Below are 19662 nucleotides of genomic sequence, written 5' to 3'. Positions count from 1 at the left end.
AGTGGGAACACCACCGGCCGAAGGGAGTAGTCATCGACCATTGGTTGAGCCACCGGCTAATTGTATTTGGTCGGTCGGCACTCAAAGTAGCTGGCCGGCTATTCCTTCCTGCAGAATCCTGCAGTTGACAGCAGCAGAGGGCAAACAGTGTATGGCATGGAATTTTTAGGCAAGTGTGAGCATGGCTACACTCCCCATCACGCAATGGACTCAAGAAAGCATGACCCTCGGCCCTCGGGCCATCAATTATGCATTTTGATGCATGATGGCCTTAGAGGCCAAGTTTGCCATTCAATGTAAAATGCATGCAACAAAAGAGATGAATGCTAACACCCTATCATATTGAGATCAAGGGCGTCGGCGACTGAGAATTGAGACGTGTTACGCCACTTGGAGTACGAACACTCTCAATCCTCATGCTTGGTTTGACACCCCAAACCAAGTAATGCAATGCATGTATACAAACATGGCTCAAGAATGTAACATGAGGCTAAGATGCAAAACATGCCAAATGCAATGCAATCTATTATGCAAGCATGCAATGTGCTAATCATGCAAGAGGCAATACAATGCAATTTAACATGTGATACAAACATGGTACAATGCAAGCATGCAACGAGAGGCAACAAGTCAAACATACAACTATGTACAATAATGGACTTAGACTGAAATGGGAGGCCTCAGCCACACCCTAAGACAGTGGCCAAAAGGGTAAAAAATGACACAACTTATGCATGCAGGCATGCACACACCAAGGCCTATCGTCTAAGCATGGAAGGAGACAACTCTAAGCATATTTAAAGGCAATATGCTTGGACATTAAACACTCATGTTAAACTCTAAAAGGCATGCAAAAGATGACACCAAGACATGCTACGGAATGGATGCAAAATAGAAGGTATTCAAGGCCACAAAAGAGAGCATTGCTCAACACCTACCCCAAGCAAACATGGCATGAACTAAGCAACCCAAAACAGAGTTTTTATGCATCAAAATATGCCCCAAAACCCACTGATATGGCAACCCCAAAAACTTAAATACATAAGCATGCACAATGCTCATTTCAAGGCACAAAGGACACCTCTTCAAGGCATGAAAAGGGTGATGGATACAAGCATAGGAACATGGATTAGGGACTGAAATGGCATGTGAAATGACTCCAAATCATTGAAACAACCCAACTAAAACATGCTCATGACTCACACCCTCAAGGCTTACAAGCCAAAATACAAAGGGGCTATACCAAACATGGTAAATATGATCAAATAAGCTCCCAACAGACCTTAAGCATGGTAAGACATGGCTAAAAACTTCACAAAGTAAGGCCAAAACATGAGAGCATAGTAGGTTAAATGCATGATGCACTTCTAGGCATAACGGGGGAATACAAAGCAAGTATATTATGCATGCAAGGGACCTTTAATCTGACTAAAAACAGAGGCATAATATGACCCAATAACACCCAAAAACCTCTAGAATGAAGCCAAGAACAACTAATCATACATGCTACCCTTATGGGCCAAAAATGCAAACAAAAGAGAGACCAAGGGAGTGGGGTGTCCCTCCCTTATGCAATACTTCAAAACCCCTTCTTCAGCACTGAAAATCCACTGGATTTCAGTGGTGAGAAGGCCAATACACAAAAGTCCCCGAAGCTTATCAAAGAGAGCACAAAAAGGGCCAAACAAAGCCTAAGAGGGGGAGATTGACCCCAAACAACAAAATGACCTTAATGAAGTATCTTAAGCATGCAAATACAATAATTTTTTCAGTTATACACGAAGCTCAAATCAATATGCAAAGCAGGTCAAAAGCTAGTGCAAGATTGGGAAATCTAAAGCAAAAGTGTTATCCTTGAAGAACACCTCAAGAACAGCAAGTCCAACCACCTTCTTCTGATCAAAACCAGCTCAAAACCTCAAGAATAAACCCTCAACACCTCCCAAAGTCGAAGTATGGTGTAATGGTGTGTGTTTTAGTGCAAAAGTAAGAACAAATCACCCTTTTAGGCCCTCAAACACACATAAATGAAGAGAGAGAGAGAGGGAGATATAGAGAGAGAAGATGTATATCAGATATATATATATATATATATATATATGTATTTTGCTCTGGTTTTTCTCAACCTCCACAAAGGAGGAGGATGGGGCTCTTATATAGACCAACAAAAGTGTTAAGCTTCCAAGAGAAGCTAACAAAAGGGGCCAAGGCTTCTTAAAGAAGCCAAGGCAAAGGGGCCAAGGCTTCCTGAGGAAGCTGGGACAGGGTTTAAGCTTCTTGAGGAAGCTAAGACAAAGGTCCAAGCTTCCTCAAGAAGCTAGACCAAAAAGGTACAAAAGGGGCAAAACAGCCACACTCGTGCATGGGGAGGAGGGTCCGTGCATTCCAACTGGCACAGCTGGCATGCATTATGCCTGTAAAAGGAAAAAAGGTGGTACCGGCCAGAAAATGAGGCCATCTGCCAAACAGGTGGTCGGCCGGCCACAAAAAATGCCGACCGGCCAATGGACTATTTCACCAATGGCCGGTAGCCTCAAAACACGGCCGGTGGCCTCAAGCTATGGCCGATGGATATTAGGGGTAGCTAGCAAGCTACTCCCTACTCTTAGGTGCAAAAAACAAACAAGTCCTTGGTGTAAAACCAAGCACAGAACAAGCAAGTCGAGAGATCCTGAGGCAAGGCGTGTAGCCAAGGCCTCCGGGAACTCAAAACAAACACGAACATGGATGATCACCGAGTGTTCAAGCGGTGACGTCCAAGTCTTGAGGACGGTCAAAAATGGGGTGTCTACAGTTGCCCCTCTTTGATAGAACTCGAAAGTCATAACAATGACGTGAGTGAGTGTCAAAGCCCAGAGATGACCCATTTTTGACAAGGCCGAAAACTTAGACAAACATACAAGCTACAGATAAGATATGTGCCAGAGGGCAGGGGCAAAATGCAACTGACAATGCAAGAAGCTGAACATAACTTATGATCATGCGAAGAAAGTTGTAACGAAGCATAATATGCGACAGTTTTAAGCTAGCAAACACAAATCCAACTACACTACAATGCAGAAAAGATGTAAAAGAATTATGCAATTCTCGATAAGTCTCACTCGAAAAATACAATACCTGTGCGGTTCGTCTGGTTGCACCAGCTTCAAATGAACCGTACATACAATATCGTGCCTGTAAAAGAGAGAAACTTAACAGGTGCAATATCGTTAGTAGTAGGCATGACATTGCAATTGAAAGTGCGTGACAATGCAAATCGAGTGGGAAGCATAATAATGCGACTAAAGGCAAGCATAACAATGCTATGAAGGCCTAAGCACATGTAAGTAAAGAACATGTGACAACGTGCACAATGTGTGAAGATATAGACACATGTAAGTAAAGCGTATGCGACAACGCATGCAATGTGTATAGAAAGGGATTCGAACACATGTAAGTAAAGCATAACGCGACAACGCATGCAATGTGTATAGAAAGGGATTCGAACACATGTAAGTAAAGCATAACGCGACAACGCATGCAATGTGTATAGAAAGGAACTTGAACACATGTAAGTAAAGCATAACGCGACAACGTATGCAATGTGTATAAAAAGGAACTTGAACGCATGTAAGTAAAGCATAATGCGACAACGCATGCAATATGTATAAAAAGGAACTTGAACACATGTAAGTAAAGCATAACGCGACAACGCATACAATGTGTATAAAAAGGAACTTGAACACATGTAAGTAAAGCATAGCGCGACAACGCATGCAATGTGTATAGAAAGGAACTTGAACACATGTAAGTAAAGCATAACGCGACAACGCATGCAATGTGTATAAAAAGGAACTTGAACACATGTAAGTAGAGCATAACGCGACAACGCATGCAATGTGTATAAAAAGGAACTTGAACACATGTAAGTAGAGCATAACGCGACAACGCATGCAATGTGTATTGAAAGGAACTTGAACACATGTACAATATAAGTATAGTGAAGGCATGCCATTCGCATTTGTTGAGATGCAACCAAATCAAGATGAGACATTTGTTGAAAGCAAGACGCATAACGAGCGTGCTAATCATAGTCATATCAAAGTAATGTAATACAACATGTTTAAAGCGATTTGCAGACTCCGCGAGGCACAAAAGGATATGAAAAATGATGCTCCTTGCACGCACCGAACATCGCACACAGAAGACATGGCTCGAGGTCAGCACGAAGACCAGTTAACATTCCAAAGCGCACTTTCTTGCACTATCTTGAGTAATGAAGGTGCCAAACTGTATAATTGACCCGAACAAGGGCGCAGGAGGTGCATCTATCATAGGGGGAGGCCACCGGTGTTAATCCAAACACTCTGCTACCGTGCTCTCCCTTTTCTTTACTTTCCTTTTCTACTGTTAGTTTTAAGCACATTGCACTACCTCAGGCAGGTTTTACTTTCTTCAAAACTATGCATCCTTTTGCAAAAGACATGGTGGAAATGAAACAACTATTTTGTTTAAAAAGGTGTTTCATTTGTTGCCCTATGCATTGCATCGCGTGGCATCACATAACAATGTGAATGAAATTGAAATTTTGTTTGAAAACTAAGCACTTGCATCGTAATAATCAGGTAGTGAGCTGACCAACGACAAAATAACTCGATAAGCAACAACAAAGAACTCAATGAGCTGACCGGGTGTAAATACAACTTGATTAAGCAAATGCAAAGATTTGAGGAATGTGACATACAACTCGATAAGCAAATGTACAACAACTTGATAAACAAATAGACGTGACTTCGCGAGATCACCACCGGAAGGCATCGGGGAAGGTTCCAACCACAATTATTCAGCATGTTCAACTCATAAGCAGCTTATGGAATAAGGAGGAGGGCCATCGGCCATGAGAGATGGCCACTGGCCAAAAATGGTGGTCGGTCAGCACTAGATTTGGCCGGCCGGCCATAAATGGTAAAGACCACCAGAATGCTGACACCTATCCTCCACTCACACCTTATCCCCTACAAAGGGTCTCAGTTTCGTAGTTTTCCTCAATTCAACACTGATTTGCTCCAAATGGAAGAGTTTCTTGCCCAAAATCTCACAGTTTGGATTGCCAACTTGGACGGCTCGGAAAAGCTGAACTTCCGGGGTTTCGGCATAAATGCACTATTTACGTTGAGTCGCACTCCGCTGCACTTTCCGTTTCTTCACGCCGCGGCAAGGTTTTGGAATCCGGTAATACATGTCTTTAGCTTTAGCGGGCAAGAGGTATGTCCTACCTTTGAAGATTTCCAAGCTTTAATGGAGTCTGAGCGCGACGAGGAAATCTTGCCCCAACTTCACTTCGGCCACGCCCAAGCCTTAGGACAAATGTGTGGGCTTTCAATACCCGACGCTCGTTCTTTGATTTGTGACGGGGCGTTGGATGTTCCGAGTTTAATTTGCTGATTTTCTGATGCCGGTGACCGCGATGACCATCATTGGCAAGGCTTTCGACGACATGCTCTTTGTTTGTGCATGCTATCCCATTTCTTATTTGCCTCGGGCTTCGGAGGATCTAACGTCCGATTGATTGAGGTTTCCCAAGGCTTGAAGGAGAGCAAGGGCTACATTGCCATGACTCTGGCTGAGACATTGATGAGCTTGGATGCCTTTTATCGCCGAGAGACAACCAGATTTGCGGGGAGTCCACTACTACTGCAGGTAATGTTTCCCACCCAATGTCATATTTGTATGGCTTACATCACTCGACCCTCAAGCTCAATTTTTCTCACAAAGCCCTTTTCTTACTTTTCTCACATCATACATCTCTCTATTCTTTATTCTCTCGTTTTTCATCCCTTCCCAAGTGTGGTTGATGGACAAGTTGCAGGTTCTGGACTCTTGCCCAGCATACTCAGCTCACGGCTACTTCTTTCGGCAACGCCTAGTTGATGCCCTTGATGAGCGATGGTGGTTTGATTGGATGTGCAGCTTGTCCGCAGACCGCATTGCTTGGCGGTGCCCTTGGCTCGACCTACCGGTGATGAGCTACAACATGACCCGTCAACCTGGGATTCAATTGATTGGCATGACACACTGTGTCTTCTATTTTTCGTTCCGGATCCGGTGCCAGTTCGGTCATGATCAAACTTGTCCACCAGAGAGGATAGAGTACCCGGCTACATTCCCGGTCCGAGACGCACAGCTCGCCCGGTATGCTACAGCATGGAGGACTAGAGAGCTCTTAGCCCCCGCTCCCACTTTCAGTTGCACTTTGTCTGATGAGTGCATAGATTGGCTCAATGAAGAGGCACAGATTGGGCCCAGCTTGGCATCAGAGGCTTTGACCAGCTCTGGGAGGGGGCGCAGGAGCACCTGACTCATCTATGCCCCGGATTTATTGCCTTATTAGAACTTTCAAGTTTTCTTTATGAATGTAATAATAAATAAAAAAAAGCAACTTCAATTTGTATGCAAGAGCAGGAGAACTCTGTATTGAAATCAATGAAATTGAAGGTTGTGGGTACTGAAAATTCTCCGCTTTGGTCCAAAAATGGTCTAAGTTGTAAAAAGATTAATTTGAACAAAGTCAACTTTTATCAAAACTTTTCAAAGTCATTTTCGATATGGATCAGAACTGGACATGCCTGAAATCTGTCACTAAGATGCACAACCTCGGATCCTAGCAACTGGAAAGTTGCCCCTAGTCTAAATAGTACCGCAGCACTTCATGGCAACGGAAAGTTGCCCCTAGTCTGAAAAGCACTGCACCGGAAATCATAACCGAACTCTTGAATGCTGAATAGACAAAGATGGTCGAGGTGATCAAATGGACAAAGTTGATCGGGGAAAAGTTTATGGCTGAACTTCAGGATGAAGTTGCCTACGTATCCCAAATATGGGAATCAAGCCTTACGTAGTTCAGGCTTGAGTTCACTCGAGTATTTTCACACTCCTTTTGCGCTCTAACTTTTGCCAAGGCCGCCCTTTGCGGGTTTTTAACCTTGCGAACTCAGTTTTTCTAATTTCAAATTTTCTATGCTCTAAATTTTGCCTAGGTCGCCCTTTCGGGTTTTCGGCCTAGCGAGCCTCTCAGGAGTAATATTTCTTCAACTTGTCCATGTTGATTGGTTGTGAAAATTCTAGGCTATCTAGGTCCATCAGAACCACAGCCCCACCTGACCAGATTGACTTAATGATATAGGGACCAGTCCAATTGTGCCTGAACTTGCCCCTTGGGTCATGGATGGGAGCTCGGTTGTCCTTGAGCACCAAATCTTCTTCTTTTAGATTCCTGGACTTAACTTTCTTGTTGAAAGCCCGGGCAATTCTGCGCTGATAACTTTGAACATGGTACAATGTTTTCAGTCTTCTCTCATCAAAGAGCATAAATTCTTCAAATCTGCTCTGCTGCCAATCTGTCTCGGCTATCTGACACTCAGCCAGCGCTCTCAAAGACGGAACCTCAACTTCAATAGGTAGAACAGCCTCCATCCCATAAACCAATGAGTACGGAGTCGCCCCAGTAGAAGTTTTAATTGAAGTCCAGTAACCCCACAAAGCGAACGACAGCTTATCTGGCCAGTCCCGGTAGGTTTCCACCATCTTCTGTAAAATGCACTTGACATTCTTGTTGGCGGCCTCAACCGCTCCATTGGTCTGAGGCCGGTATGTAGATGACTTGTGAAAAGCCACATTGTATTTCTCCAACAAGTCAATCACTTCCTCTTGAAGTGAGAACCATTATCTGAAATTATCTCATTTGGGACCCCATAGCGACAAATGATGTTGTTTCTGATGAACTTCGCAACATGTGATGCATTCAACACCGCATAGGATTGGGCCTCAACCCACTTTGTAAAGTAATCTATCGCGACCAGGATGAACTCATGCTCGTTTGACCCCTTCGGAGTAACAGCGCCGATCACATCGATTCCCCAAACTGAAAATGGCCATGGCGAAGTCATGTTGTACAGCTTTGATGGCGAGATGTTCATGCGGTTTGCATGGATCTGACATTTGTGGCATCACCGAACAAAGCCAATACAATCTTCCTCCATGGTGGACCAGTAGTAACCCTGTCTGAGGATCTTCTTGGCCAGCATTACTCCGTTCATATGTGCACCGCATTCCCCTCCATGGATGGCCCCCATCAGGCGCTTCAATTCTTCAGCTTTAACGCACAGCTTATGCATTCCCAGATGGCCTCTCTTTTATAGCTTACCCCCACAGCTGATGAATTGAACGGCCATTCTTCTGATTGCCCTTTTATCTTTGGCATTTGTCTTTAGTGGATATGCCTCCTTCTCCAAGAAGTTCCAAATGTCGTAATACCACAGGTTCTCGTCCTGAACCTCATCTATAGCAGCAATCAACTCGTAGGCTGGCGCAAATTTCTGGTTAATAATGACTGGACGCATCCGGACTCCAAACAGGATGTCTATCATGGAAGATAGAGTTGCTAATGAATCTGCAAACCTGTTGTTCTCTCTTACTAGATGAGCAAAGTTTAACTTCTCAAACCGAGGAATCAACAAGTCCAAGGTCTGGTGATACATTATCATCTTTTCTTCTTTGACTTTCCAATCTCCTTTTGCTTGAGACACAACAAGGTTTAAGTCCCCGATGACGTCCAACCGTTTTGCCCCTAGTTCCAGGGCTGCTTCTAAACCGGCAATGCACGCCTCATATTTTGCTTCGTTGTTTGAGACTTTGAATCGGAGTTTAAATGCTAAAGGGATACGGGAATTGTCGGGTGCTATCAGCAATACCCCTATCCCATATCCATACTGGTTCGATGCTCCGTCAAAGTACATTGTCTAAGACTCATCTTCAATATGCAAAATGGTCTCATCTGGGAATAAATACTCAACTGCTTCCCCTCCTTTCATGGGATGATCGGCTAAGAATTCTGCTACTGCCCTTCCCTTGACTGACTTGCACGTCACATATTTTAGATCGAATTCGGAAAGCAACAGCAACCAACGAGCTAGCCTACCCGTAAGCACCGGTTTCTCGAAAAGATATTTGATGGGATCTAGTCGTGAAACCAACATTACGGAGTGAGCTAACAGGTAGTGCCGTAGCTTCCTGGTAGCCCATACCAAAGCTAGGCAAGCTTTCTCCAATGGCGTGTAACGAGTCTCATACTCTAGTATCTTCTTGCTCAGATAGTAGATGGCTCTCTCCACTTTGTCCTCTGATTCTTGCGCGAGCATGCAGCCCATTGTAGTCTCAGTCACTGAAAGGTACAATATCAACGGTCTTCCCGGCTCTGGCGGTGACAACACGGGTGGGTTCTGTAAGTATTCTTTGATCTGTTCAAAAGCAGCTTGGCATCGACCGTCCCAGTGGAACTTCGTTCCTTTTTTCAGGAGACCAAAAAGTGGTTCACAAGTCAAGGTTAATTTTGAGATAAACTGCCTTATGAATTGCACTTTACCCAAAAAGCCTCGCACCTCCTTTTCAGTCCTTGGTGGTGGCATTTCTAAGATGGCCTTGATTTTGGAAGGGTCGACTTCGATACCTCTCTGTGTAATCAGAAACCCCAGCATTTTTTCCGCTGTAACACCAAACGTACACTTCTGAGGATTTAGCCGCAATCGAAATTCTCTGATCCTTTAAAAGAACTTTTGCAAGACGGTGTAGTGGCCCTCTCTTTCTTTGGATTTGACAATCATGTCGTCCACGTACATCTCAACCTCTTTGTGGATCATGTCATGCAATATTGTTGTCGTGGCCCATTGATATGTAGCTCCAGCATTCTTCAACCTAAACGGCATCACCCTGTAGCAGTAAGTCCCCTACGGGATGGTGAATGCAGTCTTTTCCCGGTCTTCAGGTGCCATCACTATCTGATTATAGCCTGAGAAGCCATCCATGAACGAAAGCAAAGCATGCCCCGCTGTGAAGTCCACCAACTCATCAATATGGGGCAAGGGAAAGTCGTCCTTCGGACTGGCTCTGTTCAAGTCCCTAAAATCCACGCATATCCGGATCCTGCCATCCTTCTTCGGCACTGGAACAATATTGGCCAACCAAGTCAGGTATTCGGATACCAGTAGGAAACCTGCGTCAATTTGCTTGGTGACCTCTTCCTTAATTTTGATGGCCCAGTCGGGGTGGATCCTTCTGAGTTTCTGTTTGATGGGTCAGGCCCCGGGGTCAAGAAGGATCCGGTGCTGTACAATCTCAGGATCGATTCCAGGTATGTCTTCGTAGGACCACGCAAAAACATCTTTGAAATCTTTTAATAAAGCGACTAAGCGCTCGCATTCCTCTAAAGACAACGTGGACCCGATCTGGACCAGCCGCGGGTCCTTCTCAGTACCAATATTCACAGTAGTGATTTTATCCACTAAAGGTTTAACAAATCTTTTCTGCTCTTGATCAATTAATCGTTGCAAAATCGGAGGAATTTCTTCCTCGTCGTTTTTGTCAAAATTTTGAAAGTCTTGATTCAAGCAATAAATCAAAGGCACAGAAAAGTGCTCAGAAACTACATCCACATCATTCTCATTAAGTACTTCCAAACCGTCCGATTCTTCTGTTACAACAAACTCGAAAGAGAAAGAAAAAGACGACCTAGACAGGACTGTGGCATTTGGGTTATCACCCCCAGGAAGACCGGACTCAGACTCAGTTAAGCTGGAACCTGATTTCAACTCACAAGACTCGGTGGAATCAGATTCTGGCTCACTACCTGACCCGATGTTACCTGATAAAAATCCCTCTTCATACTGTCAAATGAGAGAGGGTGCGATGGATGCATCCAAAATGTTTGCTGGTAGGCCCGCAGCCGTTTCATTCCCGATCATGGACACCGAGAAGTTATCCCCCAAGCACTTCTGTTCGATCAGAGGATCTGAAAGTAGACAAGCCAGTGCTACCCCCATTTCGATTTCAACGTCCTCAGACTCCAGTTTCTTGTTCTGCTCAGCCTCAGCTAATGGGTCCGTCTGCTCTTCGACAACGTCACCCCCAGATAACTGCAGGTCGAAGAATATCTCAAACCCCGGCACGCGCTTCCTCTCCGCGTTCAACCATGGCTCTGGGAAGCCACAAAATGCAAAGTCCTCCCCTTCCCGGACGAAACGTCCATTTAGGGTACCCTAGATGGGTCAGTGCATTAACTCAAAAAGCTTCCCTACCTGCTTTGCTCTGGCTCTCCCAGTCATCTTCTTGCCTTTCCTTATCCAATCCTCTTTGGTGGGTAGATAACCCAAACCAAAGGTATGTGGGTTGTGTGGCACTTCGGCCAATGCTGCGATGCCCTGCCGGCCGCACTTTCCTAATCCCATCCCTGGGATGTGTTGAAGCTTGTTCATGAGGTATACTGATTGAGCACTGACATACACCCCCTCATTAACAGCCAAAATGTTTTGCACGACTCGGGCCTCAGCCAGAGTGAAACCGGATAAGAACACATCCTCCATACCGTGCTCAATTTCTGGGACTGGTGAAGACACCTCCGGCGGTGAATGGATCGATGAATTTCCAAAAACAATGGCTACTCCCTTTCCATGGGGGTATTTCACCATCTGATGCAAGGTAGAAGAAACTGCCTTCACTTGATGCAACCACGGACGCCCCAAGAGTAGATTGAAAGTGGCGGGAACCTCTAGGACATGAAAGTCAATTTCATGCTGCCCCGGCCCAACCTTGGTCTAAATTTTCACTATCCCTATGACTTCTCTGCTTGTGTTGTCGTACGCCAGAATTACCTGGGCCGCACAAAGTCGGCGGTCTTTAAACCGATTGCATAGGCAGTCCTTGCTGGACACACATTGATGGCGGACCATGTGTCAATAAGAACCACCGGTATCCATTTATTTCTACACTCCACAGAGATGTAGAGTGGCTTGTTGTGATTCGCACCCTCAGGTGGTAATTCCTTGTCGGAGAAAGTTAACATCGGGGTAGCTCCTCTCGGAAAAACTAAGCCCATCAGCTGTTCGGGCGTGGTGTCTATTGAGAGCTTGGCCTTGTCCATGGCCGATAAGACAGCTTGTCGATGCACTCGCGATGCCATAAGCAGTCCCCAAATAGAGATGTCTGCCTGTATCTTTTTAAGCTGTTTGAGTACAGCCTCATCTTCAAATAGCTTCTCCTTCTGTATTTCAGCTTCCTTATCCTTCTCAGATGCCTCTGGCTGATCTAGAGGTGGAGGCTTGAAATATCGTCCACTCCTAGTCATATGATCGACCTCGCCGATGTACCAGGTATCGTCCGGCTGGTTACTTCCCCAATCCTCATCCGTGTGGGCAAGACATAGATCGTCGTCTTCCCACCACATTCCATCGGCAGCCGACAGACACCTGTTCGGCTCCGGTATGATCACACTCGCAGTACTTTATGTTCACATGCTCGCAGCATTCTCCGTCCTTGTACACGCAGCACTTTCAGTTCCCACATGGGCTTTAGCTTTCCTGATTCTCTCAGAATCCTCAAACCTTTCCTGTTCCGATTGTGTCAGTACAGCTGTCTGTCCAATAATTCCCGTATTCAAAATGCTCCGATCCTGAGCGAAATTCTCGACACCGGCGCTCTTCGGCGATGTACTCTGCTCGTCGGTCGTTCCGGCCGTCACTGACATTCTCGTCCCTGCCAGGCCTCATTTTGGTTGGAATTCTTTCACAACATCCAGTTGATCATCCAACCACCCGGTAGCCTCTGCCGATTCCTCATAATCAAACCAGTTGACTGCTGCGTCCCCTGGATCTTGGTCATTGAAAAACTGGAGGTTGGCAAGGTCCTCTTCCATAGCCGTCAAATTATCTGTCCCCTGCTCAAATCCATCCCCTCGGATCATACACAGCTCTGCCCTCTCCGGCAATTCTACAATGGGCCGAACCTGGCCTACTGACAGAATATAATCACTCAGATTGTAGGCTTCCTCAGCAAAACTCCCAGATTCCTCAGATTCTGGCTCAACAATCCCATTCTCCTTTGAAATCATCCCTGTCCCATCTTTGAAGGTCATCACCATTGGCTCTGGTTAGGTTCTGGAGATGTCTAACATGCACAAGTCAGTGCAGTCAGGAAGGAACACCTCCGGCTCAGGTAGGTGGGAAGGAGTGATATATATGCTAGGATCGTAAGACACGACCCCAGTCTGGATAAAATTGATTCTTTTGGGAGGTAGAGCTTGGTTGTGTGGTGGGAGAGGGTTTGTTGAAACATTAGGTTTCTCGGGAGGCAAAATCACCCCGTTATCGATGAGATCTTGAACCTCATGACGTAATCGGAAGCACTGGTCGGTGTCATGACCGTGCTGTTGGTAAAATGCGCAATATTTGGCTGGGTTGTAGGTAGGGGGAAGTCTTTCCGGCAATGGCCGCGGCTCTAGGGGCTTCAAGTGCCCTTTTCTGATTAAAACCCCCAGAGCTTTGGACAGGGGCATATATAGTGAAGCGAAGGTTCTTTGGTTTTTGGGTGGGTATCTGGTTGTTTGTGTATTGCTTCCGAACGCACTGGAGAAAGGCATAGCTGCCATGGGTCTTGGAGGGGGAGGGGGAATGGTGGTGACCATGCTCACTTCTGAGGCTCTTGCAGTTGTAACGCCGCTCGGGCCTCCATTGGTGTTGCGATTGAAAGTTCTTCTGGGTTGCTCCTGATTATTATCAATTAGGCCTTGCTTCAAGGCATCCTCGATCTGTACTCCCATCTCATGCAGATCAGCAAAGGTAGGGAAGGGGAGCACGATCATTTTCTACATCAGCTTAGGCTGGAGATTGCGCACAATCATCCGAATTTGATCTTTATCTATGGGCCTTAGGGTCATCATTGAGGCCTTAGCCCTCCATCTGGTCACGAACTCCGAAAAGCTCTCTTTAGGCTCCTGCCTCGTTGTCTCAAGATCACGGGTCGTAATCTCGATTTACGTGTTATACGAGTATTGCGCAATGAAGGCCTCAGCCATCTCGTCCCAATTTCTCTTGACATCATCTTCTAATTTGGCATACCAGATGGCCGCCACACCCGATAGGGTCCGGCCGAATAGAGACAGCTTCTGCAGTCTGGTGAGGCATATCGGCCTTAAGATGTCTGAAAACAAATGCAGGTGTACCATGGGATCCCCGGATCCATCAAACCGGTCAATGTGCAGCATCTTGAATCGGTCCGGCAGCGTCACAGCTGCATCAGTGTACCCATCTTCAATATCAAGGATGGTCTTGACTCCCTGGGATCTCTTGAACAACTTTTCAATCTTGCTCAGCTTCAATGTGGTGGGATCTGTCTCGAACTCAAAGGGAGAGTCCGGTAGGTTTGTGGGTGTTTTGGATAACTGGGGTAGGATCTGAGGTAGGATTGGGGGCGGAGGTGGCCCTGTGGGAATGTCCGTATCATTCTGAACATTAGCTGTCTCCCCGAGTATTGGAACTCCTGGCGGGGGAGGAGCTTGATGCGAAGCAGATGCTCCGGCTTGCTGTTGTAGCCTCACGATTAACTCTGCTCGTTCAGTCATAACCGTGGCCTGTTGCTTGGCAAACTCTGCCTGTCGAACAGCGTCTTGCTGCATAGTTTTCATGCTCTCTTGGAGCTGGCGCACCGTCTCCTCTAAGCTCACTATACTGCTCTAATCTGATTGAATTTCTGGTATATATTCTCTCTCTGCGGGAGAAACAGAACCCTGATCTCTACTGTATTCAGGTGGGGTAGATAAAGCCCTCTGTACTGATCGCTGAACTGATATTCTCTGCCTGATTGCCCTCCGTCTAGGAACCGAGGGTAATCAGTAGTACACTGGTTGTCCGTCTACCAGATCCTCAGATCGATAGAGTCGGCGACCTCTAATCCAGGGTGCTTGGGGAATATCTACTGGGTCAGAAGCAATCGTGCTAAACTACCTAGCAAAACGATAAATAAAGCATATAAGGAAATAAATAAACAGACAACCGGACAGCGTAACGGCTTAAATAAACACACGACATGCAGTTGGGCACAACAACACGTAGTCGATAAGCTGAAAAGACTGTTCTCAAATGCTGATTATTATCTTCCCCCCGAATCACTGTCCCCGAAAAAACTGAATCTGATACCCGCAGATAACTGATTCTCAAACACTGGTGCCCGCAGACCTGATTCTCAAACTTGCAAACTGATTCACGCATTCCCTATAGAGATACACTCTAGAAGCACATAGCAAGTAAATGAGAGCCAATACGCCCCTATGTTGGGGTAGGGTTTCTCTGTCCTATTTTGTCAAGAGCAAGGGTTTCACTACGCACGCAGCGGTTTCAAACAACCTATAATCGGGTAAGCAACCTGTCCTAGTTTGGAATGGTCACTATGGATTCCGAATATGCACTAGGTCGAATGGTCAAAAGGGTGCCTCGGTAAAAATCGAGATTTGTGTTCCCATACTGGCAGAGCCCGCAACCGGTCACCTTATGGTCATGCCTTGACAAGGCAAGCCTCCGGTAAACCGTTCAGGAATAGCAGATGGCCAACACGATGTCCTAGGCGCACCAATGCACATGCAATGCAAAGAAACACATAAGTGTAGTCAAAACAAAATATTATGAGTTCGAGTCAAGTTCTCTATTATCCCCAGTAGAGTCGCCAGAAACTGTAGACGTCCCCGAACGCCCCGGGAGGATGAGTCCCGTTTTGTTCGTTTTGGGCTCACTACAGTTCGGACTCTAATTGTCACGGTTCTTAATCTGAACCAAAGAGTCCAAATCTGGCAAATCGTTTTGAAAAATAGATTTTTGTAAAGAAGTGCCAAACATGGACTGCTTTGCTAGATACAGAGTCGCCACTTAAATATTTTATTTTGGAAGAATTTGGGAAACCCTGACTCGTTTGCCTAAGGCCACATGTCCGTCATCACCAGAGATGCCTCGGCTCGGGAACTTGGGTCCGTCATCACCAGCTATGAGCACTCCCTCTCACCCGATCTGAAGATCGGCCTCTACTAACCATGATATCTTGTTTTGAAAATATTATGCGTTCTTATTCCGGTTATTAGCCTAGATTTACTATGTGATGCGCACAGCATACAAGTATAGACTGAATCACCTGAGTTAGAACAAAACATTTCATGTTTGTTTTTTAAAGCAGTTTGCTACTCGTAAGTAGGCTAAAATGCAGGTTTTGCCACCCTCAAGTGGGCTTTAGAAAAGATGGTTTTTGCCACTATCAAGTGGGTTTAAAACTCACGGTTTTAATGCATTATTCTAATTTAGGTAATTCAACCTCCATCCACAGGCATTCAAGTAGTTATATCACATAAGAAAATAGCCTCATGGTAATCATGTTGTCATGGCAACACTCACACGCATGCAAGGATGCTAAAGCGTAAAAGCTTATTGAGTACTCCAAGCCAAAACAAAAGCTATGTTAGAAATCCATGCATGATCCTAACTATACAGAAATGCCTAATGCAACACATGCAGGAATGCAAATACAATAGGCTCGGCTATTCTAAAATGACATGCGAAATGCTACAACCAACACGTATTCAATTTGGAATTGAAACACAAATGCAGTTAGTATGATGCGCCAAGCCCGATGCATGCAAAACAAATGTATGAATGCACGCATGCGTAACATAGGGTATGCTAATTTAAATATGTCCTAATACTAGCCATCGAAAGCTAGTAAATAAAAGGGAAGAAAGAAGTGGGGTTGGAAGACATACACATACTCACACACACTTATTACACAATTACCCTCGCTCGGAGGGTCCAAAAGAATAATACAGTCCGAATAATGAATCAACTATCCTAGCTAATTAATTATTACAAACCCTCTTAATTAATTAACAAATTAATCACAAAAATATTTTAAATATGAAGCTAAAGAGACTGCCGCAGCTCTGCCTCGGAATGCGCGAATGATGCATGCTTGACTCGTCTCGCCCGGAAACCCGTACCATGCCACTGTTGCCTCTGTTTACACTGCCCTGCTCCTCTGAAAATTTGCACAAGTCCTAAGGATACTTCTCTGAACACTGGGGAGCATCACCGACCAAGTGGGAACACCACCGGCCGAAGGGAGTGGTCATCGACCATTGGTTAAGCCACTGGCTAATTGTATTTGGTCGGTCGGCACTCCAAGTAGCCGGCCGGCTATTCCTTCTTGCAGAATCCGGCAGTTGACAGCAACAGAGGGCAAACAGTGTATAGCATGGAATTTTCAAGCAAATGTGAGCATGGCTACACTCCCCATCATGCAATGGACTCAAGGGAGCATGACCCTCGGCCCTCGGGCCATCAATTATGCATTTTGATGCATGATGGCCTAAAAGGCCAAGTTTGCCATTCAATGTAAAATGCATGCAACAAAAGAGATGAATGCCAACACCCTATCATATTGAGATCAAGGGCGTCGGGGACCGAGGATTGAGACGTGTTACGTCACTTGGAGTATGAACACTCTCAATCCTCATGCTTGGTTTGACACCCCAAACCATGCAATGCAATGCATTGCATGTATACAAACATGGCTCAAGAATGTAACATGAGGCTAACATGCAAAACATGCCAAATGCAATGCAATCTATTATGCAAGCATGCAATGTGCTAATCATGGAAGAGGCAATACAATGCAATTTAACATGTGATGCAAACATGGTACAATGCAAGCATGCAACGAGAGGCAACAAGTCAAACATACAACTATGTACAATAATGGACTTAGACTGAAATGGGAGGCCTCAGCCACACCCTAAGACAGTGGCCAAAAGGGTAAAAAATGACACAACTTATGCATGCAGGCATGCACACACCAAGGCCTATCGTCTAAGCATGGAAGGAGACAACTCTAAGCATATTTAAAGGCAATATGCTTGGACATTAAACACTCATGTTAAACTCTGAAAAGCATGCAAAAGATGACACCAAGACATGCTAGGGAATGGATGCAAAATAGAAGGTATTCAAGGCCACAAAAGAGAGCATTGCTCAACACCTACCCCAAGCAAACATGGCATGAACTAAGCAACCCAAAATAGAGTTTTTATGCATCAAAATATGCCCCAAAACCCACTGATATGGCAACCCCAAAAACTTAAATACATAAGCATACACAATGCTCATTTCAAGGCACAAAAGGACACCTCTTCAAGGCATGAAAAATGTGATGGATACAAGCATAGGAACATGGATTAAGGACTGAAATGGCATGTGAAATGACTCCAAATCATTGAAACAACCCAACTAAAACATGCTCATGACTCACACCCTCAAGGCTCACAAGCCAAAATACAAAGGGGCTATACCAAACATGGTAAATATGATCAAATAAGCTCCCAACAGACCTTAAGCATGGTAAGACATGGCTAAGAACTTCACAAAGTTAGGCCAAAACATGAGAGCATAGTAGGTTAAATGCATGATGCACTTCTAGGCATAACGGGGAAATACAAAGCAAGTATATCATGCATGCAAGGGACCTTTAATCCGACCAAAAAAAGAGGCATAATATGACCCAATAACACCCAAAAACCTCTGGAATGAAGCCAAGAACAACTAATCATACATGCTACCCTTATGGGCCAAAAATGCAAACAAAAGAGAGACCAAGGGAGAGGGGTGTCCCTCCCCTATGCAATACTTCAAAACCCCTTCTTCAGCACTAAAAATCCACTGGATTTCAATGGTGAGAAGGCCAATACACAAAAGTCCCCGAAGCTTATCAAAGAGAGCACAAAAAGGGCCAAACAAGGCCTAAGAGGAGGAGATCGACCTCAAACAACAAAATGACCTTAATGAAGTATCTTAAGCATGCAAATACAAGACTTTTTTCAGTTATACATGAAGCTCAAATCAATATGCAAAGCAGGTCAAAAGCTAGTGCAAGATTGGGGAATCTAAAGCAAAAGTGTTGTCCTTGAAGAACACCTCAAGAACAGCAAGTCTAGCCACCTTCTTCTGATCAAAACTAGCTCAAAACCTCAAGAATAAACCCTCAACACCTCCCAAAGTTGAAGTATGGTGTAATGGTGTGTGTTTTAGTGCAAAAGTAAGAACAAATCACCCTTTTAGGCCCTCAAACACACACAAATGAAGAGAGAGAGAGGGAGATATAGAGAGAGAAGATGTATATCAGATATATATATATATGTAATTTGCTCTGGTTTTTCTCAACCTCCATAAAGGAGGAGGATGGGGCTCTTATATAAACCAACAAAAGTGTAAGCTTCCAAGAGAAGCTAACAAAAGGGACCAAGGCTTCTTAAAGAAGCCAAGGCAAAGGGGCCAAGGCTTCCTGAGGAAGCTGGGACAGGGTTCATGCTTCTTGAGGAAGCTAACACAAAGGTCCAAGCTTCCTCAAGAAGCTAGACCAAAAAGGTGCAAAAGGGGCAAAACAGCCACACTCGTGCATGGGGAGGAGGGTCCGTGCATTCCAGCTGGCATAGCTGGCATGCATTATGCCTGTAAAAGGCAAAAAGGTGGTACCGGCCAGAAAAAGAGGCCATTGGCCAAACAGGTGGTCGGCCGGCCACACAAAATGTCGACCAGCCAATGGACTATTTCACCAATGGCTGGTAGCCTCAAAACACGGCCGGTGGCCTCAAGCTATGGTCGGTGGGTATCAGGGGTAGCTAGCAAGCTACTCCCTACCTTTAGGTGCAAAAAACAAACAAGTCCTTGGTATAAAACCAAGCACAGAACAAGTAAGTCGAGAGATCCTGAGGCAAGGCGCGTAGCCAAGACCTCCGGAAACTCAAAACAAACACGAACATGGATGATCACC

The 19662-nt window shown here is 45.2% G+C and overlaps 1 protein-coding gene across 1 annotated transcript in view; it reads right to left on the bottom strand.

Annotated features, from left to right (window-relative positions):
* LOC114310108 (L10-interacting MYB domain-containing protein-like) overlaps positions 1-19662 on the bottom strand; it is a 49881-nt gene that overhangs the window by 23094 nt on the left and 7125 nt on the right. Inside the window, exon 2 of the mRNA XM_082905295.1 lies at positions 15593-15600. Coding sequence (XP_082761421.1) covers positions 15593-15600 — 8 coding nt within the window. The remainder of the gene's footprint in view (positions 1-15592; positions 15601-19662) is intronic.

The sequence above is a fragment of the Camellia sinensis genome, chromosome 14 (genome assembly GCF_055761805.1).
Source record: "Camellia sinensis isolate YWXY chromosome 14, ASM5576180v1, whole genome shotgun sequence".
NCBI lineage: Eukaryota > Viridiplantae > Streptophyta > Magnoliopsida > Ericales > Theaceae > Camellia > Camellia sinensis.
The sequence above is the reverse complement of the archived record's forward strand: the minus strand, read 5'-3'. Positions and strand labels throughout refer to the sequence as shown.